This window comes from Lepisma saccharinum, chromosome 10 (assembly GCF_977018435.1).
Source record: "Lepisma saccharinum chromosome 10, izLepSacc3.1, whole genome shotgun sequence".
Taxonomy (NCBI): domain Eukaryota; kingdom Metazoa; phylum Arthropoda; class Insecta; order Zygentoma; family Lepismatidae; genus Lepisma; species Lepisma saccharinum.
Window position 1 is genome coordinate 408,201 of NC_139238.1, and position 23,807 is coordinate 432,007.

The 23,807-nt window shown below is 41.6% G+C and overlaps 1 protein-coding gene across 1 annotated transcript in view; it reads left to right on the top strand.

Annotated features, from left to right (window-relative positions):
• Window positions 1-6,931: 6,931 nt before the first annotated feature.
• LOC145993730 (protein O-mannosyl-transferase TMTC1-like) overlaps window positions 6,932-23,807 on the top strand; it is a 647,925-nt gene continuing 631,049 nt past the window's right edge. Inside the window, exon 1 of the mRNA XM_083129469.1 lies at window positions 6,932-7,477. Within this exon, the coding sequence (XP_082985595.1) occupies window positions 7,188-7,477 (290 nt within the window). The 5' untranslated portion in view covers window positions 6,932-7,187. The remainder of the gene's footprint in view (window positions 7,478-23,807) is intronic.

A 23,807-nucleotide genomic window follows, 5' to 3' on the forward strand; every position in this document is an offset into this window, starting at 1 on the left:
TAACCTTGGAAAACGTCCGGACATTAACAAACAAAACATGTTTGCAAATCGGTGCCGTGTGTGGATAGGAACCCTGCGCCGCCATTTTCAGCGAGGCGGCTTCGTTTGCGGAGAGGATTTTATGCACCGAAAAATGCATCTGCCGCGCCTGTGTTTAAGTTTTTGTTTGCCTGCGAATCGTGTGTTTATGGACAAATCAATGATAGCGGCGTTGGCGCAAAAGCGAAAGATGGACGCCATTAAACTCGCAGTACACACACTGCGATGGTAATAAAGTTATTTTGTTTCCGATCGTAAATTCTCACCCACTGCATGCAACGCCAAATGTCCAAATGCTGTCAGACCCTGAAAACTATTCTCTCCTGCAGTTCTGCGATTCCAAGCTCTTTCTCCCTCTATTATCTCGTTCTCATTCAACCGTCTTCCTCAGCGCCTTGCTTCGTTTATTTACTGATTACCATGTAATGTTAACAGTATTTCTCATTAAATTACAATAAACCTCACATGTTTAAATATGGAAATTAAGAGGTGAGAAAATTGAAAGTAGTTGCTTATACTTGAGAAAGTTAAGTGACGTAAAGAACTGGTCGTTTGATTTTGAGTTTCGTTTTACGTTTATCTTTTATTCACATACATAGGCTAATCGGGACTGGGGCTACAGTTTAAAGTGGAATCCGAACAAGTGTGTAATGTGCCTCCACCGGGTATTGAACCCGTTACCACTTTCAAGGCGACGACCTTACCGCTACGCCATCGTCATTTGCTCGTATCAATATTAAAATTTTATTAGTTTTCTAACACATATAGTCTTCATTACATTTCAGACGTACAGAACCTTAACTCTAATAGTTAAAGTGTAAAAGCAATTGATGTTCTCATTTCCATTGATTGAATTGGTTTATTTTAATTGGCATTTCTTCAACTTTTGGCTAAACGCGAATATGAGGATGAGTGATGATATTCATGAAGGGACACTCAAGGAACACCCATGCTCAGGCCGGGATTCAAACCCGGGACATCTGGCATCGTATCGCGGTGTGTGCTAACCACTCTGCCGAGGAGGCCGACGCTCATTTCGTACAGTGCGTAGCAACAGTTACAGTTAATTGGAAAAGTCACTGTTTTAAAAGGAAAGTTCTCACCGCTACCACTAACACAAAGATGTCATATAACTAGACTGACTCAAATTCACAAGTTCGCAAGTCATTCGCCGACACAAATATGATTTGAAGACTAAGGCTGGTCGAATCTGGAAAGATTTGCTATTATTTGCTTCATTGTACTTCACTTTTTTGCCACTTTTGGCTAATTTGCTGAGATGGCGATGGATGAGTGATGATATGATGGAAATTGATGAATGGACACTCAAAAATATCCATTCCCAGACAAGAATTCGAACCTGGAACCCCTGGCGTAGCGCGAATCTGGAAAGAGGGTGATTCTGTTTACTGTGCCCAAGAACCCAAATTCTGAAATTGGACAGGAATAGTTTAAGAAGCTCAGAATTCCTTTCACCACCCATGAAAAATAAGAGCCTTTCTCGCACCTTGCAAGGCGTGATGGACGGTCGCAGCATCCAAGAATCTCCGTCTCCTTCAGTTGCGACGCCCTCTTTAGTCTCCTCTCCGTAAACAATGGACAAATCTAATAAATGGAAACGCGGCGATTTGTTTCGTGCACAGAAACCGACTTCGGGTCTTTAATCTCGGTCGCCTCCCCCTTGCTATCCGTTCTTCTTCCCTCCGCGCCGGGAACTTCCAAAATTGGGGCTGAAGTATTCGGAGAAGGGCGAGGAAGAGAGGATTTGCGAAGCTCGGAATCGACAACCTGTGTTGCTTGCTGAAATTTGCTCTCAGAATCCTTAATGCAATATTAAAATTGAGCTGCTCCTGGGCGGTAACGGGCGATGCTTCTCTCGGGCGAAAAAAGCGCCTTGGATGCTGGGAAGTGGGGAAGGGGACGATGGATGCTAAGGGAGGAGAGGGGAGAAAAAGATCGTTGCCTTAGAGCGGCGGGCGTTCAGTTCACTTTTGCAGAAAAACTCATTTTTTCTAGTCTTTGTGTCAAAGGAGGCCAAATTTTCACGCAAGAGATGGTAAAAACATATCGCCAGGGGAGAAGTGGGTTATTTTCGGAGCACCCCGACTCGCATGGCGCCGCGTCAGCGCATTTGTCTGCGCATGCCGTTTTAAACCAGTTTGCACCATGCGAATCTTTTACTTCGGCTAAGAGTCACATATCCGCCATAACCTCACTGTCCTTCTGTGAATTTCGCTTGGTCTTACTTCTTCATTCATAAAAAAAATCACCACGACCACAAACGAAATTGTGTGGCACGATCATTGTGCAAGAACATGATTTTTTTTAACTGTATATAACTGTCTTGATTATCGCAATAGTCTTATTGAACATTAAAAAATATATTATTGTTGCAAATATTAAAATTTATATTATCAAACATAAAATTTATGCTTTTACACGAAGTAAATATTTTTGCGGAGTAGTTTATTGGAAGGTGCTGAACAATTTTATGTGGGAATACAACATGTGGTGACATATTTTCCTGATTTAGGTTCTCCAACCCGAAACCATCCCCAACTGAAAGTTGGATCCGAACCCACTAGATCTCCACCGGATATCGAACCCTTGACCTCCTGTTTAAAAGGCGGTGACGTAACACCTGCCCCTATGTGGGAAGGCTCTCGTTTTAGTAGTTTCAAAGTCACGATCTACGAGGAGGATTAGAATGCTCCATGTGTACTGATGTATGTTTAATATCTTGAAAGTGATACAAAATTAATGACAGCCATTAATTAAATTGCTATTGTTTGTGTATATTTCTGATTTTGCATCTCTTTTCTGCCACTAGACGAATTGAGACGTCTAGCATAAATCATGATTAGATTTGCTCTTAATCACTTTGCAGCTCCAAAGCTACTAATTGTGAAATAATGGAATATAACGTGATTGCCGTGATAGAACCGTTTAATCGAACCTTTAAGTAGAAATAGAACAGTATCTTTCTGACGCTTGAACCATATCTTCTTACTTAATTCTTATTACGTAATTTCTTCCAAATCGGCGCTCTAGAACGTTGAGTGTTCGACTCACGGTCTAATCACCGAATGTTTAGAGTCCAAGTCACAACCTGAGCGTCTTTGTGAGCGTTCCATTATCATTTATAAATATAATCATCACTCGTACAGGCAAGATAAGAAAAATACGTATCTTCAAAATCTGTGATATGACGAGCTTTCGCAAAGTTCCCTACTATTTGGAGTTATTGTACAGTTTCTTTCCTGGAATTAATTCCATAATTTCCCTGGAACCACCTCCATTAGCACATGCATCATTTGGGAAATTTAAGGTTTCCTGTAGTCTCATGTTGCAACCTGGTAAATTGAGACTACACTGTGTAGTTCAACATGAACAAAAATAGCCAAAGGCTACTGAAACAAAGATATTATAAAAAATTCACTGCGTAGCAACACTTTTTATATACCAGCAGTAACTAGACTACTCAAAAGCACAAAGCCTTCTGAAACTCGATCACCTAGAACTTCGCTTTCTCGGAATCTAGATATGGGACGGGCGATCATTCCTCTCTGAATCGCTCCGGCGGTCTCCATGGATTCGGGACAGGCTGTTTTCAGAGGGGCCGAACGGCGACATTAGGCACATCCTTTGCCTTGCGTAATCCATTGATTTATCCCAGGCAACTCCTTTTGCGTGCGTTGCAGGGAAGAAAAGGACATCTCCGAGTTTCTCAAAGAAACTTTCGTCTTTGATTTCTTGTACTCTCTCACGGCAGAAAGCTTGTGTTTGCATAGACAGGGTTCACGCGAAACGCAGCATTCAATGGGAAACTTCCAAGTGCGCACCAACTGGACCCCAAACCAGGAAAGGTCATTTATGATTTATGCTTACTGAGAAAAATATTTGAAAATAGCCTTTTCGTGCTACAGTCACAGGTGACGACGTCAGGATAAACATGGTGCTAAGAATTTATCCCCAGATTTAGAAGACTCAAGAAATACTAAAAAAACTTGTATTTTCTTTTCTATTTTTCTCTCTTTACGTCGCTTTCTGTCACTTTGAGTTGATCGTGACGATGAGAATAACATGGGATTGTTACACGAAATTGATGAAGGCATAAAGGCAAGAACTATTGTAATTATGCCATTCCACCTACGAAAATGACTTTACAGCACAAACTTAAAGATGATTGGTAAACTAATATGCTAAAAGGTCAAGGCCATATCATTAAAAAAATACGGTGCATCCCACTTGAAACGCTCTTATTTCATTTCCCTACAATTCCTGTCGAATATAACATACGAAAATAAACTACACTCTGTCTCGGAAATCCGTGGAGCAAGTACGTATGTAACGGAAGAGGAGGGCGAGAAAGCCAATGGGCGGAGCGGAGTTGCATGCGCTGCTCATAACACGTGGTAGCTCTAGTTGAGTTGCATTTTCCTCTCCATGCACTCACTTCCCCTCTCACACGTTCCTTGGTCAAGACCTCTGGAGTCACTACTTGCGCAGAGACTTGTTTCCGTTCGTTTCTTCCAGAGATTTCCGGCATAAAGTAAAAAAAGAAGAAGTAAAGTGCTCCCCTGTGCTTAGCACCACGCCATGAAGGCGTATAGGGGGTGTGGGGGTAACGCCCCACACTTTCTTGATCCGGTCATGAATGGGGGTGATGTGATCAGCATCACGCCCCTGACCGCCTTTAGCCCCCAGGGTTTCTCACAGGTACCCTTGTTATTCGACGCTGGGTGGGCGCCGGGGCCGCTTCCCGGGACCTTTAGCATGGTAGTCAGACGCGTTCCCGACTGAGCCACCACCCCAAAATTATTTTACTCATATTTGGTACATTTTCACATGCGCCATATGAGTTCATCGGCGAATAAGAAGCCTCTCTTCGAGCAGCTGATATATGCTCAATGCAACCAACGAGGCTCTGGCACGTCTACTGTATGTCAGGATGTGGGCTGAGTGCCTATGTAGATCGTCAATTTTTATTATAAGATTTAAAACCTCGGACAAGTGTTTTAATTCCAGATACATGTTTTAATTTTAATAATTACAAAGAACTTTATCTGCATCAGACCACTTTTAATTCAGGCACGTTTCCTTTGATGTCGCAAGTATTGTAATTCTACTGTTGTTGTTGATTAGCTGGTGATTGCAAAAGGTGCAAATAACTTGAGCGTTAACGAACTGAAAGTTTAAAATTTAATCAAACGATCTATAATTTAATAATCTGGGCACTGTCGTTCATTCCCTGCTGTACATAATCAATTCATCATCATTGCCTCAATTAATTTAACCAAGCGATAACAATGCAATACGTATAGGTAATTCTATCAAATGCGTACGGCACCGTGCCATGAAGGCGCATGGGGGATGTTGAGACAGGGCGCCGCACATTCTCTTCTCGACCATAGATTTTACCCCTCGGATTTGTCCCAGGTTAGATTAGAGGCTGAGTGAGTCTCTTAATACAGGGATATTGTTGGAAAGATTCTGAAATAAGTTAGGCATTTCAATAATGGAACTTGGGACACACCACCGACGGGACCACCAATACTACAAGGAACCTTTATGTCAAACGAAGCTGAAATCAAGATAGGGCAGTTTTAAACCTTGTAATAATGAGAGGCCTCGGTGGTGGAGTGGTTAACGCAGCGCGCTACGACGCCAGTGTTTGAATCCCTGTTCGGACACGGATGACTGTTAGTCTCTTCTGAATGAAAAGGCAAGAATTGAGAAAATTGATGTGAGGTTTGTGTGGGGAAAGCTGCCACTTAGGGGCTGTACTTTTTTTTTTTTAAAAAAAAAGGAAAAAATCCCATCGTGGACACGAGTGAGTTTCATCATCCTCATCTTCGCGATTAGCCACAAGAGGCAGAAAAGCGAAGTAAATTAAACAAAATCAAACAATCAATAATAAAGAGACATTGGGATGGATTCCCGGTGGGTGCATAGTCATAACTGTAGAAGTAGTCACGATTAGCCTTGCAGCAGACATTAAATAAACTCATCGCCAATATTGGGTAAATACATTGTGGAATTTGTCGGTCTGCGTGCCAGAGTGGTTAACACAGTGCCCTACGATGCCAGAGACCCCTGGTTCGAATCCCGGCGTTGGCATGGGCGTTCTTTGTGAGTCTCCCTTCATCAATTTGACCGTATCATGACTCATCCTCATCTTCGCTATTAGCCGAAAGTGGCAGAAAGCGAAGTAAAATAAACAAAATCAATCTATCTATAAGAAAGAGATGACGGGATCGATTCCCGGTAGAAGCATAGTGCTTTGGATTCCATCATAACTGCAGACCTTTACTCTGTGCCGCGTATCTCTAGAGCAAGCGAAGGAAAACGAGTCTCTGAGCATGTACTGACGCGAGACGGCTCCACCAATGAACACGTGAGATCGAACGGGATTGCGTAGAGGGAGGAAAGCAACTGCAGTTACCAGCCTTCGTAGCAGCATGTACTACTTCGTTCTGCCCACTCGATTCCCCCTTCTCTGCCGCTATGCGCGGCCTCGCTCCATACATTCCCGGGGATAGAGTATAGTCACGATTGACCTTAACGCGGAATTGACATAAACTCACCGCCGATATTGGGTGAGTGCATTGCGGAATTCGTGAATTCCTCAGGTCATTCGTCCGCGGGAGAATTTTTCCTCGGGAAGACGCGATGCTACGGCAAAAAGCTCGTCTTTCTCGGAGAACCTGCGGTCTGTTACGGAGACGCTGCCGTGTGCAAGGCGCTCGGCGTCCACGCTTCGTGTAGCAACGAGTCAGCGCCGAAGACGAGCGTCCCTTCCCCTGCGCGTGCCTAGCGACGGGGCGATCGACTGGCTGCGTGCCGAGTTATAAGCGAGAGGCAGTTGCGGTGCCGGGCAGTGAGACCGCGGAACGCTCGTCGTGTGGAAGCGGGCTCTTACGTGAAATCGTAGCCAGGGCCGGTGATCGAACCTCGGTCCTCGGGTGTGTACGCGTGTGCGTCGAGATGATCCCATCTCCGTACTGAAGCCTCGTTTGTTCTCTGCTAAGCATCGCGAGGTTCCTGGTGCGTCTTTTCCTTCCTTTTCGTTTCCTTTGCGATGAGTTCGACGCATCGACTGAGGACGTTCGTCGCGTTGGACGCGTGAGTCCTCGGTTCGAGCCGCCATGAGGCGCAGCAGAATCCAAAGCGTCGGGTGCGGGAAGGAGAAGGAGTGCTCCGAAGACAAGGAGAACAGGAGGATCTACGGGGTGGTGGCCTTCGTGGCCTTCAGCTGCTACTTCAACGGCCTCCACGGGGATCTCGTTCATGACGACATTCCAGCCGTCAAACAGAACAAGGACGTTCTGGGCATCTCCCCTCTCTTCGATATCTTCAAGAACGACTTCTGGGGCACCAGCATGGGCGACCCCTTGAGCCACAAGTCCTATCGTCCTCTCACCGTCTTCACGTTCAGGTAAGTTGCCAACCTGTCTCCCTGATGCATCTCCACCACCATCTTTTGCAATAAATTTTGGAGCTGCTCTTCTATTCCAAACGCCACGAAAAACGCAGAAATAAGAGAAAAATGTTTGTATTTTTGGCACTTTTGGTTAATCGCGAAGATGATGCGTGATGAAATTGATGATGAAGGGACACACAAAGAACATCCATGCCCAGGCTTGGATCCGAACCCGGGGCCCCTTGTGTCGTAGTGCGCTCTGCTAACCACTCCGCCACGGAGGCCAGCTGCAGAAATAAGAAAAACCAACGCAAATAACAAACAAATGACAACGAGTCGCTCAATCACCACAGCGTCTAAGATGAGAGCAAGGGTTCGGTGTGTGTGTTTGTTTCAGTTTGTTATAAAAGCCACTTTATGCACAGAAAGACTAATCGGGACTGGACCTACAGTTTAAAGTGAGATCCGAACCACTATGTGCCTCCATCGAGTATAGAACTCGAATGTAAAGCGATGACGTTACCACTACGCCATCGGGGAAGCCAAAAAGGGTTCGGTTTCAACCTCGATAATCTCAGGTGGGAAAATGTCCGTCCATGAGCTGGTCTGTGGCTAAATGGTCACCGTAACGCCATAAGTTTCAGGTTGGAATTACCGTTTGCCTCATCACGCAATCCATCATTTCATCCTCACCGCTGCGATTATACAGAGAGATGGAAGAGCGTCTAAATCACCGAAATGGAAACAGAAATTCATGAAATGATAGAACATTGAAAGAGAAATTTATACAGTGTGTCGTTTTTCACTTCACATTCCTATGTCGTATATCGAAATGCATGTCGTTCCATCTAAACATCCCTTAAGTATTTTGAAGGCACGGCACAATGCACAAAGGAGAGCTTACCTTTGCCATTTTGTTAGTTCGCAAAAATGACAGCGCTCTACAATAATATAACTTCGTACACGGGACTAGATGTTAACTGCATTAAATGTTAAATAGGAATATAAAGGTTGCAGAATGTATTATGCTAATAATATTTTATTAAATGCGATTATTTTCAAAGTAACAACTTCACGTAATATAACTCGCTCTTCCCAACCGTTCCATCTGTAACGCATAAGAGATACGCTCCATGTTATAGCTATTTTGTACTTGATCCATTTTAAGAAGTTTTAGGAGATAAGACACAAGTGGACATTTCTCTATGCATAGTGTTCTCTGAGTGTTTGAACATTAATGAAGAACCCACTCATTACGTACAATTGCACGGAATGTCACCAAAGTTCGAAGTTTGAGTTTTCATGAAATTAGTCGTTACACTCACTCTCAGCGTCACTAGTAGCCGAAAGAGGAAGGAAGCGCAATGCAATTATAAACATTCGAACATATTCAATTGCATTGATTGACGTTTCAAATTTTTTCTCAACATTTTTAAGGGAATTTGCATAGATACTAAATGGATGTTTGTCGAAATTCAAGTTGAAATGTTCCGGAAAAACTTTGCAGGGAAACTGCTTGTAATTTTTGTATTTCTGATGAACGTTTTGAGATTAGGAAATAGTATTTATTAATCATCATCGCAAATGTTTTAAAGTACAGATTGCAAAGGAAAATATAATTTACTCCCTCATGCTGCGTCTGAAAGTGTCACATTTTGGTATAAATATTTTACATTATGAGGTAAATAAATACAGTTTTACAGTTTGATTCTATGCAAAATTTTAATGTTTATTTTTCTCAACTCAGACCGAAAACCAATAATAAGGTTATGTTTACGTATGTATGTGAGGATAATAGTAATTGTAAAATATACTATATTACGTTTTTATACATTTGTTTGGAAGGTTATCTCTTGAGTTCATCTACTAAATTCAATTGCCATTCACACCCGTCCTTTCTATTACTCTGAAGAGGCTGAAAAATAACGTAGAATTACCTAAATAGAAACTAGTTTTAAAGGAAATGTTTCATCTCTCTATATTTTCATGATGGGAGCTTACGCTGAAACTTTGCAATCAGAAGTGCCGAGTTCGTGTGTAAGTGGTTACTTCCTAATTTCAAAGTGTAGACTCCAAAGCGTTGTAATCCGTTGAGACACAAAATGTCCCAGGTTCGAATCCTGGTCAAAGCATAGACAGTATTATTTTGCTTGGCACGATTTATTCAAGTCGTAAAATAGTGACTAAAATAGCAAAATACAGTATTAGGGAATTAAAGACCCGGTACCGAATAGCCTACGTGAGTGAAGAAGGTACATCAATACGACGAAAAATGGAATCTTAGAATATAAAGTGCATTTAATTTTCAAACAAACCTATAACATTGCAAAATGGCTTTTTAAATATTTCCAGACGTCTAAAAACACATTCAAAAACCTCGAAGATGAGCAATGAATTCTTGAATTGCCTGTAACGTCAACTAACAATAAAACACTATTCATGTCAGATTCAATTAAAGTAAGTTTCATGCACAGGAAAGAATCCTCGACTTACGAAGCACAGCAAGATCTAATCAGGCTCATTTAATTACATCTACATATCGAACTCGCCGCTTCCTAATTAAAAAGCAGAGTAACCGATAACTGATAATATACATGAACACACATACACATCAATCACTCGACGTTTCGTTCTTTCATAACACACCCTGCTTCTAGTAACAGAATCAATTTCCAGAGGGCCTCCCATTCGATTTACTTTCAGACTAAATCGATATCTTGGTGGATACGCCACGTGCATTTGAATGTCGCGACTCTGACGTTAGTCTCAGAAACCAATGGGATCTTGTCTTTCAGAACTTGTATATTGCTGCATTGATAAGAAATCTTCTCGCAAGATATTTACAATCTTAATATGTCTTTCCCTTGATATGGATATTCCATATAGCCCAGATGTGACGCTTTTCGTTTCCAAAGTTATTCATCAACGACGCGATAAAAGAACTTGTAAGCAAGATTATGTTCTACGGGACGGGAAGAAATTAATAAAATTATTTCTCTTTGTATACATACTATAAAAATGTTCATTAGTGTTTGACATTTATAATTTATTTACAGTTATTTTTATAATACTTGTCCGAGTTTTTGCATAGCATATCTGTCATAACTAATAACCTGTCTCAACTGTTGTTCCGTAAAACACGTATTTGCCATTCTCTCGCCACACTCGAGCAAAGGCGTGGCTGGAAGAAAATGTGCTAAAATCAATTTCTATGATGTGATTATTTGAGAGAAATAATCCACTTCGTCTAAATTATACAATTATAGTTGAAAACACAATTCTCATTTTATTTACGCACAGATAGACAGAGACTGTACGAGAGTATGAAATGCTCTAACAGCAATTAACGTAGTCCTTGAACTAGTCTTGCACACTACAATTTCACTTACCTACCTGAGATTACAACTAGTCATCTCTGGCTTCTTAGTGTGTTACGCTAACCACTCCTCTACGCAGGTTGCTGCTAAGACCACATTATCTTATAATTCATCAATATATTTTATTCAAATTAAGATGCAACGCTAACGTATTAGCGCTTACACTTCACTTTCATCTCGATGATACTTAAAGGGGTTGTCAACTAAGAAACTTTAAGTGCCGAAAGCGTGCTCAATCTATTATTCAAAGGTTTTGATTGATTGATTTGTTGCTTTAATTCCACTTTATGCACAGCAAGGCTGATCAGGACTGGACCTACACTTTAAAGTGACATTGTGCCATGTGCCTCCACCGGGTATCGAACCCGGGCCCCCCTGATTACAAGACGACGACGTTACCAATTATTCATAGGTCCATGAATTAAATTTACTTTCTTTTTTATAAATTAGACCTCTTGAATTTTTGCATGTATTTACAATTTTGCCATAGAATAGTGCACCCTGAATTACATCGTTTTCACTAACTACTCTGCTTCAAAATAATCTGAATTGTTCGTCCTTCATCTATATTAGTTCTAATCTCTTTGCATTTTGCCATAATGAAAAAGCAGCCGAAGGAATAATATGCAGGATCTGAAATTTATATACGTATCTACTAGTAAATCGCTCGCCGAGATGAATAATATACACAAGGCCATCTGTTGAGGAGTTTTGTTTAAATATGTATTTGCATATTTCTAGGTACAGGGATTTGGGCTGAAAACTTATCAAAATGAAAACAAAAACATTTAACAATCCCTTTTCGCCTTTAGGGGTTGAATTTGGGAAAATCCCTTTTTAGTGAGTGTTTAAGTAACAAGAGGGAGACACCCGTAAACGTCTAGTTTCGAGGTCCATAGGTGTGGGCTGTGTATTCAGAGTCGGCGAGGACAAACTCTATTAAATACGATACAATAACCTGTGGCGCAACAGGCCGTGAGAGTCAAGTGCAGTATTCGGTACCGACTGACGGCCTCACTCCCACCTGCCAATACAAGGTGGGAGATCATATAAGCTACTCAATCGTAGCTCCCTAATTCCCTAATTCCCTAATTTCCTCACGATGGTGGGTGGTCATACACACACACACACACACATATAATATATATATATATATATATATATATATATATATATATATATATATATATACATAAACACATACGTGTATACATACATACATACATACACAAAGATTTGGTTAACCAATTAATGATTTCACCAACATATTAAGTTAGCAAATATTCAAATACATTATTAAACAACTGTTCAAATAAAGTGTTACATACTTCAACTGTGCAACACTATAAAATTATAACTCCATTAAGCCTTGTTTCCATGATTATGAAAAACTAAATATGCTGACCAAGGCAGTAATTTACTATAAAATGTGTCACTTTTTGTAAACAGCAGTGTACAATAAAATAATTGAATTTGGTTTAATTTTTTTAAGTCCACTTTATGCACAGATAGGCTAATCGTAACTGACCTACAGTTTAACGTGGGATCTGAACAACTATATGCCCTCACCGTGTATCGAACCAGGGGCCTTTTCATTACAAGGCAATGACGTTACTACTACACCATCCTGGACAGGGTTTCGGAGCGGAGTGCGGAGCGTACTAAAGGAGCGCTCCGGAGCGACTTCGAAGCGTCATTTCTACTCCGCTCCTCGCTCCGGAGCGGAGCGTGGTACGACAGCACTCCGATCCGGAGCGGAGTGGTTCGACTTCTTGAGAGACACGCTCCGCTCCGGAGCGGAGTGGTTCGACTTTTTGAATCGCACGCTCCGATCCGGAGCGGAGCGTGATACAACAGCACTCCGCTCCGGAGCGGAGTGGTTCAGCTTTTTGAGAGACACGCTCCGCTCCGGAGCGGAGTGGTTCGACTTTTTGAGTCGCACGCTCCGATCCGGAGCGGAGCGTGATATAACAGCACTCCGCTCCGGAGCGGAGTGGTTCAGCTTTTTGAGACGTACGCTCCGATCCGGAGCGGAGCGTGATACAGCAGTACTCCGCTCCGGAGCGGAGTGGTTCAGATTTTTTAGACGCACGCTCCGATCCGGAGCGGAGCGTGAGGCAACAGCACTCCGCTCCGGAGCGTGGTGCTTTTGACAGCACGCTCCGATCCGTTTAGGAGTTTTTTTTTACACGAATGCTGTAATGCAACTATGAATAATGGAATGGGCGCGTTAAAGCCGACTTCCGTGACGGAGTGGTTATAATGGAACCACATGGAAAAGAGCCTGCAGTCCTGTTTCCACGTACTCTAATTGTTTGTCTGTATGATCGCCAACTCTTGGAGGGGAGGGACAGAGTGAATCATGCTTCCTTATGGCCCTAGTCGAACGGGTGAAGGAGGAGGTGCACGGGGACTTTTGACCGAAGCTTTTTTGTTTGTGGTCGCTCTGACGTCAGGGATCCGTGGGGTATTTCAAATTTTGGATTGTGACTCTTAGATATAAGAGTTTGAATGTTATGTGTTGAATGGGTTACGAATAATTTCGAGCAATCATTTTTTTCTGCTTTACGGATTTTTCCGACCCACCTCCCCCATACAACAGACAGCTTCGTTTTGTGCCGTATTCCGTGTTCCTTGCAGGTGACTCAGTGCAATCGGCTAGCTCATTGGTCTTGTGCCCGTTTCAAGAGGGGAGGAGGGTGAAACTGGTACATAGCTTGTTTGTGTGTGCTTTCGGGGTTGAGAACTTCGTTCGCTGCGCTGTACGTTGCGTTCGACTTATCCGTACATGGTAGAGACATCGCCTTTACCAGACAGATCACGTGTTGCCAGTTGTATTAGAATTATGCTACACCAATTCTGGCTAGATTGTTCTCTTTTAAAAGTATTACTTGCGCGTGTTATTCTTCTCTTCACTGTCATAAAAAGAAGCCTTTAAAAGCTGTGTTCTCTTGTATCATTACATGCATATTATGTGTGCTTGTCAACGGTGATGTATGGACATTTAATGAAATTGTTAACGCCGCTGATACATGGACGTCTTCATGATTTTTTCCAGGAAGGGACAAGCAAGATATTTGTCCAAGGGAGGGGGGCAGAATGAGGCAGAATTTCCCCAAAATAGTATTATTCCCATTAAAAATATTCTACAGTTTGAAGTTATCATGTTCCTGCAACGCCCTTGCAATAATTAACATATATTACTGTGACTGAAATGAAATTATATGCGTGAAATATGTACTTCTTGATTACCTTTAATTTCCGGGTGGCGTGGCCCCCTCCATTTCCGGACGTCCATGCGAATGGAGAAATCATTCCAACCAGTATCGTTTAATAGAATAATAAGGTGACTAGATTTGTTAAATCAATATAAAAGAACAAAAAAGAACGAAAAAATCCGTAATTGTTAATTCTATGCATCATAAGCCAAGAGAATCATGGAAGATCTATACTGTAATAATGAATTGAAGGAAACCATGCAGAGTTTTTATTTATAGTCTACATATTCAAGTAGGAATGGAATGGTGCACAAAACGAATTAGAAATATGTATGTAAAAGAAAACCAAGTATTTCGATAAAGTTATTTCTATAATTGTAATCAACAATAACCAATTGTCCTTTCAACTAAGTATAAGTTTCAATTTGTTTTTTCCGGACTTTACCTTGCCTTTAATCGTACATTTATCATGATCCGTAATTTTAAACAAATCCTAGATAAGTCGGTAAAAAAATAGGACACCGAAACTATGGAAAAGAATTATACTGTGATAGAGAAACAAACACAAAGGAAACACCAATGACATTAACGCGGGTCAAACCAACACCATTTGTCGTTGAGAGCTGAACTCAAATCTACGAACTCGCTGAAATATTCCCATGGAATTCATTATTCGTCTGATATTGAATACCCAATGATGCTTTCTGTTATGTAATAGACATTTATGAAGTGAATACATTATTAGAACTTTGCCAGATTTCAGAAAAAAAACACACACACACACACATACGTAAAAGATATGCATAAGAGGTTGTTCATTTGGAAATGAATTTCCAAGTTGTATTTTTATGATTTTGTGAATAGATTTAAAGGAAAGTGACATCTCTTATTGTTAAACAGAATTACAAATGTATATTTGCTTAAGGATTAATTTATCACAATATACATTGCAATTATACATTCAACATACGTTGAAACAATGCCTTTTGTTATGGACTTTTGGTGGATTTAAGACTCAACAATACGCTATCGAGAATAGACCTACAGTTTAAATCCTACCTAAAGTGGGATTCGAGCCACTAAGTCCCTCCACCGGGTATCGATTCCAGTGCCCCTTCATTACAAGGAGACGTTGTTACCACTATGTTATCGGGGTACAGGGCGCTACTTTCTTTTTCAGTACACATTTATCAATTCTCTCATTATCATCGTCGCGATTAGCTAAAATTCAAAGCTAAGTTACAAAAATCAAATCAAATGCCATCAGTGAGGAAGGCACGTATTGCTCGCAGCCCTGTTTTTCAAAATGAAACCATAAAATTCAGGACATGACCCTATCCAAGTAGATAATATTACATTTTGTGTTTATCACGGTTATTAAGGTTTATACATCTTGTTTCGACTTATCTGCTGACTACACATTGTTCATTACTAAAAACTTCCTTTCGGTTTGCTGTGTACAACGTACTTAATACAAAAAAATATTAATCTTATACGTATACGTTTTCTGGCTTTCTAGACTCAGAAAGTTAAATATAGCAACATTCCATTCGTCGTTCTTCCAAAATTTTTGCTATTTTCTTATAACCACCATGCCTATTTCCAGGTTACTGCTTACAAACTTGAAATGTTAGATATGGCAACCAGACATTTTGTAATTTTTGCAGTAGTATACTTATGTAACCATTAAATACCTATTTCAACTTCCTGCCTTTAAATTTGGGAAAAATAATCGATGTGACAACCCTGTATTTCATACTATTTAAATTCCCCTGTTCTGCTGTATACAAACAGCATTCCGATTTTCGACTTTATACCTTCATAAAAGTAAACCAAATGTGGCAACTTACATTTTTGGTTAAGCCGGTTTTCAACTTTCTAGTGTCAGAATTTTTAAAAAGTTAGATATGAAAACTCTGTATTTCAAATTAAAACGTTTCCTTATTGGCCGACGGTAACATTAATAAGCATGATTCCGATTTTCAATCGAAAAGTTAAAATTAGCAAACTGAATTTCCAATTACTTTAAACTTTTCCCTTTCGCTACATTCAAAGTATCATACATAACCAGGGTAAAAGAAAGTAAGATATGGCAATCATGCACCAGCGAGTGTTTTGCATGAACACCTGTCTGCCTTTATCTTCCTCCGTACAAGTTGCTTCGCCTTTCCTCTGGCCTTTTAGATGGTCGAATGGATTCTCTGCAGTAATTTCGCCAGTGTTACTCGAACCAATATTCCGGAATAACTCACTTCTCCCGCGGCGTGGACTGTAACGTCGGGCCGATATGCCGAAGTGCTTAGCCCGAACCAGAAGTTGAACCGAAATGAGTTTCAGTCGCGATCCCTGGTGGCAGGAAATGAGAGAGTGGTTCCATTCTCTCAACTTATAAAACCACAGGTGGCACACCTGCTATTGAAATATATTGTCCCCAGAAGTAGTAGTAGAGTAGTAAAAGTGATAATGAAAATGTAATAATAATAACAATAATATCGCTCTCTTCACGAAAACAGTCCAGTGAAGATCGAAGCTTCCCTTGCCTCCTCCACACCCCTGGCCCTCCAGGTTTGCCACACTTCTTCTACGCTTCACAGTTGACACATTGCGCGTTGTACAGTCACGGACAGTACGTATGCGGTTGATTGTGCCTTCCTTGGTGTATTGTGTAAGGATTATTCCTTGCTTATTGGCAACACTGTAGGTGAGTGACGTAATCTTTTCTGGACTGTTTCCGTGGCGTTAGCTTTAGTAATAATCAGTTTTATAACAACAATAACGGGCGATTTTCAAATGCGGTACAAATTTCACAAACAAAATTACTAATGTACTCGGAACCTGTGATCGTTAGTTTTCTGTATACACTCGTATTATCCAACCTCGGAGCGCTCCGGAGTCGCTCCGGAGCGGAGTGGGCAAGTTCTTAGAATATCGCTCCTCGCTCCGGAGCGGAGCGTCACAAGGTATCGCTCCGCTCCGGAGCGGAGTGAACCGTTTCCTAAAATTTCGCTCCTCGCTCCGGAGCGGAGCGAGAAATTTTCCAACTTCCTCTGCTCCGATCCGGAGCGGAGCGTGTTATGGTAGCGCTCCGCTCCGGAGCGGAGTGAACCATTTTCTAAAATTTTGCTCCTCGCTCCGGAGCGGAGCGAGAAATTTTCCGATTCCCGGTGCTCCGCTCCGGAGCGGAGCGGGATAAGACATCGCTCCGCTCCGGAGCGGAGCGAACCATTTCTTAGAATCTCGCTCCTCGCTCCGGAGCGTTGGCAACAGTCGGAGCGTTGATCCGCTCCGCTCCGAAACCCTGATCCTGGAGGCCTAGAAAAGAAGAAGTCTTCTTGGTTAGTTCATGAACTGTAAAAATTGTCAAAATCTCGGCAAATTTTACGTATGAGGACGACAATTCGTCCAAACGCTTAAATGCTTTCGTTGAGCCTGTTTTGCCGCTGTTAGCACGACGACAGCCACGCGTGACGGAGGGAACGACTCCATCTTTGGCAGCAGTTAACTGGGATAACGAAGAGAAAGTTGGTCGCTGCGGCCGAGCGAAAAGGACCTTCGAATCGATAAATTACCTGGCCATGCCGAGTCACCACGCTCGAGGCTTATCTCCATAAACAGGCTGAAAAACCTTCTCCCTCCAGAGGCCCCGGGATACTTGTTGATTTACACGTGGCGGAGGATTTATGGCCTTTCTTCAGTTTCAATTAGAAGGAATTAAAATGTATTAGGGAAATTCTCGGCCGTATGTCTTGCGCTCTCAGTATTTCATTTCCGGAATCCAGGTAGAAGTTATTTAGGTCCTCATGAACTGGGATCGTTATAAAAAGAACCTCTCTGATATACGAAGCGGCATCTTTATGCCAGGCTTAATGGCAGAAGGGGTTTAATGTTGAAAATGGCGGACTCCATTCATTTCTCCCTGAAATATATATCTCTTATAAGTCCTATCTAGTTCGCTACACCTTTTGACACCAGGCGTAGTGTTGGTGCAAGTAAATTGCGTTGAACCAAGTAGATCTGTACGCAAGAACGGCGGTGTAGATTGATCAAATGCCTGTCTGCTGCTTTAAACTCAGGTTTCATGGGTTAGCACGCACCACGTCACCATGCACCACACCGTACACCGTGCACCGCTCCAGAACGTAGTGCAAACGGTGCAGACACCAAATACACTACATGGGACAAATAAACGAAGTAGACGGCTCGGTGTTGCACTTTGTAACCAACTAGACTGTTCGAATCCTTTCATCATTTTCATCATATCGTCTCACATCCTCATCTTCGCGATTACCCAAACGTGGCAGAAAAGTGAAGTAAACTAAATCTAATAATCAATCAGTTAATTTCAGTGGGCGTATACAGGGTGTAAGGAAAATTTGGGGTAAAACTTTAGGAAAAGATTCCTAATATGTAGAGAAGAAAAAACATTTCAACATGTGTCTAGAAAAACGTAATGTCTGAGAAATAAGATTTGCAAATATGATCGTAGCGTATTAGCTGGAATTATTGAGAAATTTTAATTTCTAGCCACATGTTGATGTAGCGTTTTCTCTCCCTTCTATGTATGGAGGAATCCATTCCTAAAGTTGTGCACGACATTTTTGTTACACCCTATATAGTCATACTTAGAGAATAAGATGAAAAACTACTGTATTCTGTACTCTTTGCTTACCATGACTACAATAGTTTGTTATGTGAAGTATAGAGATGAAGTGGATAATCATGTTCATATGTTTAAATTGGTGGCAATGTTCGGGGTTGTGATAACCTTTAGCAGGACAACATCATAGGACAGGTATTATTAGCATCGAGGTTAAAAACAACTTTATGCAAACGTCAGATAGAATATAAATGTTATGTGGTCAGACACCCTAATGAAATATTTATTTTTCATTAATTCCTCAATTACAATGTAAGTTTCCTTTTGGGAGTTGTGCCACTCTCCATGTAGATAGGAAGACTGTAGGGAGGCTTATATTTCCCCGAAAGTTTCCCGTTTATCTTCATTTTTTAGCCATTTTATTTTGCGTTTGATGTGTTTTATGTTACTCTGCAATATAAACTCCATTACTAATCGTACTCGGTTGGATGCCGTGTACTTTGATCAGTCCAAAGCTTTTGATTCAGTGGATCATCATTATTTTCTGCATAAATTAGATAATAGATTTAATATCTCGGTTTGGTTACTTTTGGTACTGTTTTGTTTTTTGGTACTGTGTTATTTTCAACACTAATTTTACCGTATTTTTACTATTGTTTTTTTTGTTTAGAATGGCTTCTGCTGTACTGGAAATTTCTATATGTGTATTTCTACGACTAAGAAAACCATTACAGTCGTAATACATAAAAAACGTGGTGAATTTATGGACGAATGGATTCGTAGCAAGGACCATCGCATACATAAAGGATTACAGGTTAACTGTTTGGCAGCGAAAAACAGCAAATGTTACTTTTATTAGAATGAACAATAATGTGGAATGTGTGTCCAGCAGTTCAAAATAATCGGTAATGTCGAACTCAACTGTTTGCACGAAGATGGTAACTGAAGGTGTTAATACATTGTGCATTCAGTATAACAATAACTCTGGTTGCTGAGTTTACCATTTCCGTCAGCAAACAGGCAGAGTACAGGATTACCGCGCAGGTAAGCACAATTGCCACAAAAACTGTTTGTTTGCAAATCGTTGACCAGCGCTGCACAACTGGCGATTAGGCTGAGAGTAACGGCCATGCACACCACTTCCGCAAGAGACGCTGACAGATCATGCAGCCCTAAACTACCCGGTGCTTGAATAATGGTATTGCAACATCTGGGTGGGATACTGCCATGTCAGTTCCGAACTGGAGCCATTCTTTTTCCTTTTCTGGAAGATCTTCTCCTCTTTCGCTGGTTTCACTTGTCTCTCTATCCCTTATCTGATTCTAATAATTCGTACATCACCCCCAGTCTATCTCTTCCTTCATTTCTCTCTGTGCGTTCTACACTTCAATCTCAACTTCAATCTATTCTCTTTCATTCAGTCTCCTCCTTGGTTCGTTATGACTTCCATTCTCTTAGCGCGAGTATCTCTATCTCCATCTGCTTTAGTATATTTTGCACTCTATTTTTGTCTCTTCTCTTTTCTCTCTGTCTCTCTTTCTTCGTGTGCTTATCCTTTGCTATAGCTTCTCCTCTATTTCTAGTTTTCACATTTCACTCTCTATCTATGTCTATCTCTCTCAATAAGTCTCTCTATCTGCCTGTTTTCATTTTCCTCAATCACCCTCTCCGTCTCTCTATGGATTAGTCTCCCTTTTCTCTACCTCAGCTTTTCTCTGTTTCAGACTTCCATTTTCTATCTCTTTGCTTCAGCCACCCGTTCTACCTCCCCCCCTCTCTCTCTTCTTCTTCTACTTCAGACTTCCATTCTTCCTCTCTCTATATCTCACTCTCTTTCTTTATTCTCCTATTCTTCTCTGTATTCCCCTTTTTTCTGCTTTAGACTACCATCCTCGCTCTCCCCCTCTCTCTCCCCCTCTCTCTCACTCTATGCTTTCATATCTCATCATCTCTCTTATTTTGCTTCAGTCTCCCACGCTCTTTCACCCTCTTTCTCTGTCTCCCATTCTTTCTCTCTCTCTCTCTTTCCCTGTTTCAGCCTCCAATTATCTCTTTCTCTGCTTCAGTCTCCCATTCTCTATCTTGCTTTTTCTCTGTTTCTCCTATTCTCTCTGTTTTTCTCTTTCAATTTCTCTCTCTCTCTCTCTCTCTCTCTCTCTCTCTCTCTCTCTCTCTCTCTCTCTCTGACACACACACACACCCACACCCACACACACACACACACACCTATCCCGTCCATGTGGATCTGCCTCTTCCTCAGCAACCCTTCCTCATCCGCTGACTGCATTATGGGTCAACTCTCGCCGCCGTCACTTTTCCGCCCTTCCTTCCCCATCAGTTGTTTCTGCTCACGGAGCGCACGAAAGTCAAGCGATATTAATTATTCACACTTTACCCGACGCACACGCACCCACAGAGGGACGCACAAACACTTGCGCTTTGAAGTAACGAACGCGCTTGTTCCTTCTCATGCAATTTGTACGCAGTCACAAGCACCTCCACGTTCACCTACATATTCTACCTGCGAAGATACCGCTTCCTGACCTCTCGCATCCAAAGCCGCCGCCGCAGAGATCTCGATTGCAACTTTTGTGCAGAAATACTCCAAAGGCTTGTTTGTATCCCCTACCACCTCCAGCAACAACACTGCGCATCGCAAACCTTCTTCTTAGCCAACGTTGAGAGAAACGTAACAGAAAGCTGCGCTCAAGACGACCAGTTGTTTGTACACATTGTACAAGTAAGGAACCTGGTCACTTTCCATAACACCGACCTCCGTGGCGTAGCGCGCTACGACGCCAGGGGCATAGGTGTTGTTTGTAAGTGTCCCACCATCAATTTCATCACATCAAACCTCATCCTCATCGTCCCGATTGGCCAAAAGTGGAAGAACAGCGACGCTAAATAACAAAAATCAATCAAATCAATTCATAACTCATTTCTTGAAAATCTGAATTAATTGGTCTTCTTGTAGTGAACAACATACAATTTTGGTCTATCGTGTGAACCGGTCGTTGAGTCCAACAAAAACCAAATGCCACGCAAACAGCAAAACAGGTTGCTCTGTCGCTTTCTCTCATACATTTTTTTTTATAGGGATTTCTACGACGCATCTGTTCAAAAGAAGTGTCGCTACTATATTCCCAAAACTCCTTTCTCCAACTTAAAGTTTTTGTCTGCAAAAATGTTGGTTTGTGTGACATATTCACATCGTGACTTCAAAGTAGTTGAAATTGATACTTATTAGAAGTAGTCTTACTAAGAAAACATTATTTTCAATGCACTGCCCCCTCCATTATAATCTGAATAAAGAGTGACTGGTTAAATTTCTACGTACATATTTCTGGGGTTTGGATTAAGAAATAACTGCTTAACATAACAATTTTCACTAAAGTCGCGGGTTCTTTTTTGGCAATATAAGCAAATTTTTACTTATAAAAGATAGAAAGCCAGGTGCAGTGAAAAGAATTAATACATATTAAACCTGAATAAGCCAGAAAACAGCGACGATGGAACTCAATGCACTCACCACTCCTTGCCAACGAAAAGTCGTTTCAGGCACTGGCCGTCCGAGAGCTGCTATTTCACAAGTTCAGTTGGGTTTAATATCATATGTTACTCCTCTACTCAAAAAAATTGTATCACACTTAAGGAAATAGTGGAATATGTTTAAGAATATTACCTGGCATTCGCAGACATGTTTATCAAAGCGAACACAAGGTCGTATTTTAGCGATGATTTTCCTGAATTTTCGCGCAGTTCCTCCCAGCTTTGGCTTTCGTAAAACATAAACAAGTCCTGTCCTGTATGTAATACATCACCTGATCCCATACGTATTTACAGTCGAGAGAGGGAAAACAATGCGCATTTTTATGATTTATGATTCGTGTATTTAGTTTCTGAATATTTAGGATTAAAGGATTATCTTGTTTTTGTTTCGGGAAAACGTAACAAAAAACAACAGCGCCAGAGTAAACAAAAGCTGGGCAAGATCGATGCTTTTATTTGGTATTGACGCTGCGATTGTTGTCACAGTCGGGGGGGGGGGGGGTCGTCGTGGGCGAGGCAGCGATGGTTAGGAAGGAAGCGTGTTCCTGCGATCATAGCGCGATAACGCCGAACAAATCGCGACAGGAGAGAGCAGGATGGTCTATGCGTGCACCCGGTGATTGTTTTGCGCTGACCGCCGGTGGGCCGGGTTCATATCACGCGGAAGCTCCCGAGGCTGGCCGCACGCGAAGACCCAATCACAGGATCTGATCTCGTGGAGGTGGCGAGGAGCGAAAGCGTTAAGATGCAGTGGTGCTCCGTCCTTCCGATGATAATTGTGGGCGTCCATAAAGATAGTATGTTAACCTGAAGATACCGTATCGACGGTAGTTAATTGGTGTATCTGTTGTGTCCGTATTCTAAACATACTTCAACTTTTGGCTAAACGAAACGATGAGGACGATTGAAGTGAAACTGAAGCAGAGACAGTTGCAAAGGAAAGCCAAGTCGTAGGTCGGGACTCTATCGTGGAATGTTTGACACACATCACCTATATTTTAAAATTATAAGATTCTCTCAACTTTGCAGATCATAGGTAAAGGCAAAGTTCTCCGTGGATATAGATATAGCACCGTACCAAGGAGGCATATTTTGGCCATTTTGGAGGTCATGAGAACAGCACCACGCTCCGGCCGCATTTACACCCGAGTTTCGCCCCAGGTAGCCATTGATATGAGGCTGTGAGAGCCTCAGAGCTTCTTTATGCGGGGACAAGGCTGCAAAAATTCCAACCTTAGATCATCCACCCCGGGAATCGAACCCGTTTCTACCGCGTGGAAGTCAGACAGCCTACTGAATAGATTATAGAGGAAGAAAATCTGTCGTATACCTACGTTTTGGTACTATATAAATCATGCACAGAAACGTAGCACAGCACAATGTATGATAATAAAAAATTGTTATCTTGTGATTTTAATTACAAACATTTTATGTTAATTTTTAAAGTATTCAGTTTCATACTTATCAAAAGCGTTTTTTTTATAGACATTGTTTCCTGATTGATTGATTGAATTGGTTCACTTTACTTTGCTTTTCTGCCGATTTTGGATAACTGCGAGGTTGAGAATGAGTAATGATGATGATATTGATGAAGGGACACTCAC